Genomic DNA, 9,845 nt, shown 5'->3' on the forward strand with positions numbered 1-9,845 from the left:
GGTGGTGACCTCCAAGAAGTTCCGGAAGAAAAGAAGCCACATTCAGCTACCGAGGCATATTCTTACGAGGCAAGCTTCTAAAGCCATTATTCCTTCTTCCTCTTCCCCTTCCAATGAATAATTTTCTACTTTGGAATATAAGAGGTGTGGTGGGTAAATCCTGTCCATCGACTCAAACATTTAGTACATGCCCACAACATCTCTGTCCTGGTTCTCTTCGAGTCGTTGGCAAATGCAGCTCAAATCGAGAGCCTTCGTCTAAAGCTTTCATTTGATTTTTGTTTGTTCAATGCGTCCAATAAAATATGGCTTCTGTGAAAATTTGGTTTTCACTTCACTGTTCTGAGCAACTCTGAGCAAATGCTCCATGTTATGATGGCGCATGACTCTTGGTCTAGTGTCGGGATGGCTACCTTTGTCTACGCCAAGTGCACTCGGTCAGAGCATCGCGCACTGTGGTCGAACCTGGTGTCCATAACCGGCACAGCCACATGGCCGTGGATAGTAGGGGGAGACTTCAACGTAATATCGTCGGTCTTGGAGTATGTGGGGAGAGCCGCTCAAGACCTTGGGGCTATTGCTGACTTTAACGAGACGATACAGGGTTGCTCTCTCACGGAAGTTCCCTTCTCGGGTAGCTTTTTCACTTGGACTGGGGTTAGAGCTGGTACGCGAGTATGGAAGCGTTTGGACCGCCCACTAGTCAACCAAGCCTGGCTTGATTTCGCGGCTACCACAACTATGCAGCACCTCAGTCGTACAGCCTCGGAACACTCTCCCTTGCTTCTTACCATTCGCAAGGATGGTGCTTGGGTCCCAAAGGCCTTTAAGTTCCAAAATTTTTGGATTTCAAGCCCCAACTTTCTCCAAGTAGTCCGTGATAGTTGGAGTCTTCCCATTCAGGGGCACGGCATGTACTCCCTATCATACAAGCTCAAGTGGCTTAAAGGCTACTTGAAGGATTGGAGTGGATAGCATTTTGCGAACATCTTCCAGGTGGCGAAACAGCGAGAATTAGAGGTGCAACAACGGGAGACTGAATACAAAGCACTACAAACAGATGACGCTAGGAGTGTGCTGCACCGAGCCCAGGCTCAGCTCCTATCTAGCCTACGGCACAACGAGGAATTTTGGCAGCAAAAGGCAAGAATTAAATGGGCCAAAGATGGGGATAGCAATACCAGCTTTTTCCATGCCGCCGTACAAGACAAGCGGGCCAAGCTTGCCATCCACAGAATCAAAGATAATGCATGGACATGGGTGGAGGAGGACGAGCAAATTGCAGCAGTGGCTGAGAGATTTTTCAAGGACTTGTTATTTGCTGACAAACCGGTAGAGGCTGGAGCATTAGTACAGCACATTCCCTCCCTTGTGACTAGGGATCAAAACAAACGGCAACTAGAGGAGGTCACCCTTGAGGAAGTACGACAGGTAGTATTCAACCTCGACAGCAACAGCGCCCCGGGTTCGGATGGCTTCTCTGGAACGTTCTTCACTCACTGTTGGGATATCATTGCCGAAGACATCCTATAGGCAACGAAAGATTTCATGGCGGGAACCCCTATCCCAAAGGACATAAGTAGCACTCTCATTGTTTTGATCCCAAAGAAACCGAACCCCTCTTCCTTCGCGGATTTTCGACCCATCAGCTTGTGCACCTTCGTCAACAAAATTTTCACCAAAGTCCTCGCTCACAGGCTACGGGTCATTCTACCGGCTCTTATCTCTCTAGAGCAATCCGCTTTTGTTCCAGAGCGGGACATAGCGGAAAATATTCTCCTTGCACAAGAGCTAGTTGAGTCCCTCAATAGGAGAGCTCGGGGCAATAACTGCATTTTCAAGATCGACATGATGAAGGCGTTTGACAGAGTCTCGTGGTCATTTCCCGAGCAGCTCTTGGGAAGGTTTGGCTTTCACCCCCAATTTATTCGTCTCATCACCAACAACCTCTCCCAGAGTTGGTTCTCTGTTTTGGTAAATGGTATCCCAAGGGGTTTCTTCCAGGCAACTCGGGGCCTCAAGCAGGGAGACCCTCTCTCTCCACTTCTATTTATTCTCGTCTCTGAAGCATTTAGCCAGGGGCTGACTACGCTAGTGCAGGGGGGCAGCATTACTCCGTTTGCTCTGCCAAGGGGCTGCTTCCCTGTCACGCACCTCTCCTTTGCCGACGATGTGGTGATCTTCACCAGGGGTGATTGCCGCTCCGTCGAGCGCTTGATGACTTTCATAGATACCTTTCAGAGAGGGTCAGGTCAGAAGGTCAACAAGCAGAAAAGTTTTTCATAACCACCTCCCGGTGCGGAGTCACTCGTGTCCGCTCAATCCAGTACATCATCGGGTTCAAGCACGGCTCACTGCCTTTTTTGTATCTAGGTTGCAACCTCTACAACGGTCGTCGAAAGAAGGAGTATTTTCACTATCTCACAGAGAAACTTACAGCTAAGGTCGCGGGGTGGAAGAAGAAGCTCCTCTCTCCAGGAAGACGCTTAATCCTAATTCGGCATGTCCTCTCTTCTATTCCTTTGCATGTTTTGGCCGTCATGGATCCCCCAATCGCTGTCCGTAAGGAATTTGACAAAATTCTAGCGGATTTCTTCTGGGGGGAGTCAGGGGAGGGCCCTCGACGCCACTGGCGAGCCTGGCGCGATTTGTGCTACCCCACCGCCAAGGATGGACTGGGTCTGCGGAGTTTTCATGATGTCCAAGTGGCTTTTAGTTGCAATCTCTGGTGGCGATACCGGAATTCGGAGTCCTTGTGGGCTAGGTTCATGCGCTCCAAGTATGGCTCGGGCTGTCTGCGCCGTGCCCCCTCTAAGGTGTGGCAGGGGATGCTCTTAATGCAGGCAACAGTGGATGACTTCACCGAGGTCCTGGACCTCCAAGAGGGGAAGCAGTTCTGGACCCTTACAACTTCTGGGAACTTCTCAACCTTCTCGGCGTACGAGGCACCCCGAGGGGCTCGCGTGACTCTCGCATCCAGGAGATTAATTTGGGACCGCCGACTTCCCTGCAAGGTCTCCATTTTCATGTGGAAGCTGCTGAATGATTATCTCCCATTCCCTGAAGCACTATGCAAACTCGGCTTCCATATTCCCTCTAAGTGCCTCTTCTGCCCAAGCGAGGAAACTAAAGACCATGTGTTATCAGATTGCCCATTCGCATCGGCTATTTGGAGGTTTTTCTCCCAAGCCTTCCAGCTCCCAGGGTTCTCATCGATGGGTGTTCAGATGCGACTTCAGCATTGGTGGTCCAACGCCTCATTTACCTCGGCGAGAGGGTTGATGCTCATGATCCTACCATCTATCATTTGCTGGGAGATTTGGAAGGTGAGAAACCACCTATTCCACCAGGGTGGCACCGCTTGTCATGTGCATGTTTGTCGGCAAATTCAGCTATCGGTTCTATCTATCTCGCAAGCGTTTCCCTTTGTACAGGCTACATCCGAGGACTCCTCGCTAGTGACTCTTGGGTTGGTCTCTCGGCTCCCTCAACCCAAACCGCGAGTCCCTATCTCGATTCTGTGGTCCCGGCCATCTCCAGGCGTTGTCAAACTCAATGTGGATGGTTCGTCCCTGGGGAACCCGGGACTCTTAAGTGGGGGTGGTGTGGTGCGAAACTCTTCTGGGGAAGTTTTATTTGGCTTTACACTACCCTTTGGGGTTCGGACAAACATGGAGGTCGAAGCCCTAGCCCTTCTGGAGGGGATACAACTCTGCACGGAACGCGGCCTCTCAACAGTGGAAATCGAAACTGACTCCAATACCCTAGTCCTCATGCTGCATGGTAAAGCTCAGGTTCCTTGGAGACTGTGGCGATCTTTCGCGCGCATTCGTCAATTGTCCCTGGGCAAGCAGTTCACCTTCACCCACGTCTTCCAGGAGGCCAATGCGGTGGCCGATGCCCTCGCTACGCTTGCTAGCTCCTCTCAACGCTCCTCGGTCTTCTCAGTGTCGCAGCTCCCTAACCATATCAGAGGCCTAGTGGCCCTAGATAGAGCCCAGCTCCCTTACATTAGAATGATTTCCCCTCCCCAGGCTATGTAACGGAGTCATCCCCTCTCGTTGTACTTTTCTTTCCAAAGTGAAATAAAACATAAAATTAAAAAAAATATATTGTGATATGATTCACTTAAGATTTAAAAATATTCACATGACACTCCTATGATTTTATGTAAAGTAGAAAATGGATGGAAAGTATCACTAGCTACTGTGATTGAAACGAACGTTCTCAAAGCATGTGTGTGATGGAATCATAATATATGTGTGTGTGTATACATATATATATATTTAACCATCTTATAATTTGTATGAATATCTATTTTACCCTAGTTTTTATATTTATCCACATAATTCCTCTACGATTTTATGCAAAGTATTTCAACTAAGAATCTTACAGAGACTATTTTCTATTAAATTTTCACTTTACAAGAAACTATGAGGGTTATTTTTAATTTATTGTTCAATATATGAGCTTAAATATATAGTTTTTAATTACAAACAATTGTACTGTGTTATAATCCAATTTAATTAAACATACAACTAATAATTAAAAAGAAAGAAAAGATAATTGTACATAGCTAAAAGCGGCTAAAGCCAAATAAATATTACAACTTTTGTGTAATATAGAATATGAATTCGTATGATATGCTTTCTTACCATGTACATGACCAGAAATATATTATTCTTATTTTGTCTTAATTATCCATCAGAAACTACAAACAATTTTATTTTCACAAATTATAGGTATTACAAATAATGCTTCAACATCCATTCCACACTAATTTTGATGATAAATATGCACGAATTTTTTCTTTACCATTCCAAATGTGTAGTATATTAGCAATAGCAAGAGTATATTTTCAACACATTATCAACTGCAGTTTCTATGTGGAAATAAACCTTTGTAACTATCGTATGTCATGTAGTGGGTCTATGCATCAATTTGGCAGTTCTAAATTTGATCTTCTGGCTTTTATAAGCTTACTAATTCCTTTAATCTTTTCTCTTTTTATCAAGTGTTATTTAATTGACAATTGTCTGTACATAATGTGGCTCAGATAAAGGTCCACCAAGCTGAAATTTTAGTGCTTCAGTCATGTGCATTTGTGAAAATAGCAATAAACCTCTATCAATATGAAAAGAAAAAGGGAAAAGAAGAAGTAGAGGAGAAAGACCATGGATATAATGAGTTATGCATTATTCAAATTTCAAAATAAAGAAGTCAAGCGTAAATTAATCATTGAAGTCTTAAAAGATTAGTTTTACATAATTTAATGCTCAATAAAGAGAATTTCATGTATGGCATTTCTTTTGATCTATCATCTAGTTAGAATAAAGTAACTGATCATTAATATGAATATGGTACATGTAAGTCCACTTCATTTCCCATGTCTTGGATAAAACACAAATATGCACAGCATCCTTTGTTGGAAGATGAATTATGATTCTTCAAAAGATATGTCTGTCAAACTTTTGGAAAAACAAATGGCAGAAACAATTCCCATCATTCACTCTTCTTCGAAGGACAGTTCATTTCCTCAATTTCTCCTTTTGGCTTCTCTAACTGGAATACTAAAATGTATTTGCCAGCATCTTGGACAATCATCTAGTTCCTTGCCCATTCTTCAGCAAACATTTCTTCGTTTCCTTTGGGTATCTAGGTACCTAAAATTGGTGATTCAAATTGAAATGCATTGGCAATGTTGAATCCAACTGCATCACTTAATGTTGCCTTGTCTCTGCTAGTTCAAGTGATGTAACTGATTGGGCAAATGACATAGCATATGCATAGGTTCAGCTTGATGATTAGAAAATTCGACAAGCATTATAAATGGACCAAGAAGCAAATGCTCTTTATGGTTTATGCAATAAGCAGAGATGCTAGATATGGTTGCCATCTGATTCATTGCAGGCGTGTAGAAGGCATTATTCCATTGAGTGACACATTCAAGTTTTTTCTTGGTTGGCCAATTAGACAAAATAATAAATAAAGTGTAGTTTAGATTAAACAACTAATTCTAAAATAATTTTTCTGACTAGTTTTAGGGAGTATGAACTGCCAGTATTTGCAGACAATATTAGAAGTGATAAAATTAAAAGGAGGGCGATGGGAGTATTCATTGTTTATAGATATATGCCTTAGATTTCAGTTTGCCTTTGGATGTTATCCTATCATCAAGCTATCTGCTCAAATAGAATGTGGTAAACTCCTTTGTCCACTCCAATCAGGCAGCACTTTAATTAGTTTTACTAATAGTCCTTTAAGATCTGTTTTGACTTTGGTGCTATTCCATGATCAAGCTATTTGGACAAACTGAACTTCGACAACTTCATTGACGAACTTATTCTATTTTTGGAGCACCTAAAATGCAAAAAGATATTAGAAACATTGTTCATGCCCCTGAGAGAAACTTCATATCATGAGACAAAGTGCATATTAAGAGACACTTCAATTAAAACTATTTTGGGTTTCTAGTTGGTTGTTCTTAGGCACTGAGCAATTCTGTTTTCGTCTGGCAAACTTAATCCGAGTACTAGAAACTGAGTAGTTGGTAATTTAACTATCCTATATTAATGTTTACTCATTTACCCTTTTTTGGCAAAATATCTAACCATGGCCGGTGCTATTGTTAATTCATATCCACTATTAGTAAAAAGTGTAGATAAGATGGCAGCCTGGAGGAAATTTGATAAATTTATTTGTTTGGCTTTCTTTATTCTCTTTTAAATATTTTTATCCGACTAAGGTACTACTGTTCATCAATTACAATATCTTTTTTAATCTAAAAACTTGCTATTATTCAATCATTCCAAAAGCGGTTACATCCAAAAGTGCGGCCTATACTCGTCTTCTCCGAAAACTCAGAAAGCCTAATTTATCCAGTCGTATCTCTCCCTGAGCCATGAGGGGCAAGCTATCAAAGGATTCAAAAATGACATCACCTCCCCGGGTCGCCCCCAGCTTGGCCATCCTATCCGCAGGTTTATTTGCCTCTCGGAAGCAGTGTGTTATCGACCGAAAAAGTCCCTGAAATCGCAGAAGCTCGTCCACCTCAACTTCCAAACGCCAGGGGCATGCCTGATCCCCGGATAGTATCTGAACCAACGTTAGAGAGTCCACCTCCAAGTGTAAATTTGCATATCCCCGTGCTACACACTGCTTGACCCCATAAACCAAGGCACGTAGCTCTACGTGCAGGCTCGTGGTGACGCTAAAGCAACAGGAGAATCCAAAGAGGAACCCCCCTGGCAATCCGCAACAGCCCTGCCCCGCCACTCCTGCCCGGATTGCCAAGCGAGCACCCGTTCGTGTTAAGCTTATAACCTGCCGCGGGGGGCAACCACTTTACAGGCGAGATAAGCCACCGTTGTGGCCGCACTTCCAAGTCTGAGTGCAAACTTATCCAAGTGGCATGGTCCCATGGAAGGGACGGGAATTGCAAATGCAACAGCTCCCTAATCCGGGATAGGGTCATGGCTACCACCACTCCCTCTTTTGATTTCCCACCGTGCATGACAGCCTTAGTCCGAGCTCTCCACAACTCCCACCAAATTAGAGAAGGCAGGACACATTAGACGAATGCCAAATACCGATTTGGAGCAGGTTGTAGCCACCACGAGATCGCCCAATGGCGAACCGAACTGATGCAGGAAGACACCCCCCCCTCCCGGGATTTCGAAAGCTTTCCATACTTTGCACTAAGGTACTACTGTTTATTATGCTTAAATATGTACATTCCATGACATCAAACTTGACATCATATGATTAATTAGTCTTCTAAGTCTTTTATTTTTAATTCTAAAATCTCGCTTCGTAATTGTCTTATTTGTCTTTGTAAATTATTTATTTCTTCCCCCTGAAGCAAAACGAGATTTTAGTTATACTTAAGGAAAACATTAGAAGATAATTGTTCAAAATCAGTCCTTTTTCACATCGAATTCAAAATCACTATTACATATAGTGTATATAGAGTATATCAAGGAAAGTACATAGAGTATATTAAAAATAATATATACCCCTTCTAAAAAATAACAAAATAATATACCTCTTCTAAAAATAATAATACACTCTATTTCTCAAAAGTTGTCTCTATGGGGAAATAAAACTTTCCATTGATTCGTATGTCATGAAATGGAACTATATTTCAATTTGGCAGTTCTATATTTGATCTCATGGCTTTTATAAGCTTACTAATTCCTTTTATCTTTCTCTTTTTATCAGGTGTTATTTGATTGACGATTGTCTATATATATAATGTGGGTCAGATAGAGGTCCACCAAGCTACAATTTTCGTACTTCAGTCGTCCACATTTGTGAAAAGTAGCAATCAACCTCTATCAATATGAAAAGAAAAAAGGAAAAGAAGAACTAGAGGAGGACGATCATGGATATAATGAGTTATGCATTATCTAAATTTCAAAATAAAGAAGTCAAGTGTAAATTAATCATTGAAGTGTTAAAAGATTAGTTTTACATAATTTATTGCTCAATAAAGAGAATTTCTTGTATGGTATTTCTTTTGATCTAACATCTTGTTAGAATAAAGTAACTGATCGTTAATCTGAAGATGGTACATATAAGTCCACTTCATTTCCCATGTCTTGGATAAAACACAGATATGCACAACATCCTTTGTTGGAAGATGAATCATGATTCTTCGAAAGATGTGGCTGTCAAACTTTGGAAAAATAAATGGCAAAAACAATTCCCATCATTCACTCTTCTTCAAAGGACAGTTCATTTCCTCAATTTTTTCTTTTGGCTTCTCTAACTAGAATACTAAAATGTTTTTGCCAGCATCTTGGACAATCATCTAGTTCCTTGCCTATTCTTCAGCAACTAATTTCTTCATTTTCTTGGGTATCTAGGTACCTAAATTGATGATTCAAACTGAAATGCATTGGCAATATTGAGTCCAACCACATCACTTAATACTGCCTTGTCTCTGCTAGTTCAAGTGATGTAACTACTTTAGCAAAAGACACAGCATATGCACAGATTTAGCTTGATGATTAGAGTATTCGACAGGCATTATAACTGGGCCAAGATGCAAATGCTCCTTATGGTTTATGCAATAGGCATAGATGCTAGATATGGTTGCCATTTGATCCACTGTAGGCATGTAGAAGGCATTATTCCATTGAGTGATGTGTTCAAGTTTTTTCTTGGTTAGCCAATTAGACAAATATATGGAATGGGTACTTGGTGATGGCTCTTGCGAACTAGTTATAACTTTAGTTAGGGATTAATATTTCCAACATTGACAATATAGTGTTTAGAGTTTGGATGCATGCTAAGTCATTAATATTTAAATTTTAACTACAAATTTTGCATCCAGATTTACTAATGTATACACTTTCAGTGTAAAAAAGTTTTATCCATTAGTTAGAGCAAGTATAGCAGCTTTGCTATGCTTGGAAGTTGCTTGAAACATCTATAGTAGTTGTATATATTTTTAACCTCTACTTTTGGGTGGTCAAATTTTGAGCTCCATCTCTTCTAGGATACAAGACTAGAAGAAAGGAAAAAGAAAGAGGAAATTTCTGTAAATTTAGAGGATTTTCATTTTTCTTTATATCTCTATGATTTAATTTTTTAAAACAAATATTTATAATAACTATGTAATGTGACTGGATTTGGCTTCATGCCAAAAAAAATTTTCATTATTAAAGAAAATAATTTTTAGTCATAGGCCAACTAAATTAATCAACAAAGAGTATCCTAGTGAGAGTTTTCTCTGTTTTAGAGTTTACTAGTAAGAGTTTTCCTCTCTTCCGAGCTATCCTAGTGGGAGTTTTGTTTAGTTTTTTGTTGTTCCATATGTTAGATTTGTAATTTTTTGGATC

General features: G+C 41.1%; 1 protein-coding gene across 1 annotated transcript; it reads left to right on the forward strand.

The window, feature by feature from the left end:
* The first annotated feature begins 375 nt into the window (after positions 1 to 375).
* Positions 376 to 1,533, forward strand: LOC140012648 (uncharacterized). The gene is made up of 2 exons (XM_072060924.1): positions 376 to 813; positions 997 to 1,533. The coding sequence occupies exons 1-2, from the start codon at positions 376 to 378 to the stop codon at positions 1,531 to 1,533; spliced, it is 975 nt and encodes a 324-aa protein (XP_071917025.1).
* The last annotated feature ends 8,312 nt before the right edge of the window (positions 1,534 to 9,845 follow it).

This window comes from Coffea arabica, chromosome 8e (genome assembly GCF_036785885.1).
Source record: "Coffea arabica cultivar ET-39 chromosome 8e, Coffea Arabica ET-39 HiFi, whole genome shotgun sequence".
NCBI classification, from domain to species: Eukaryota; Viridiplantae; Streptophyta; class Magnoliopsida; order Gentianales; family Rubiaceae; genus Coffea; species Coffea arabica.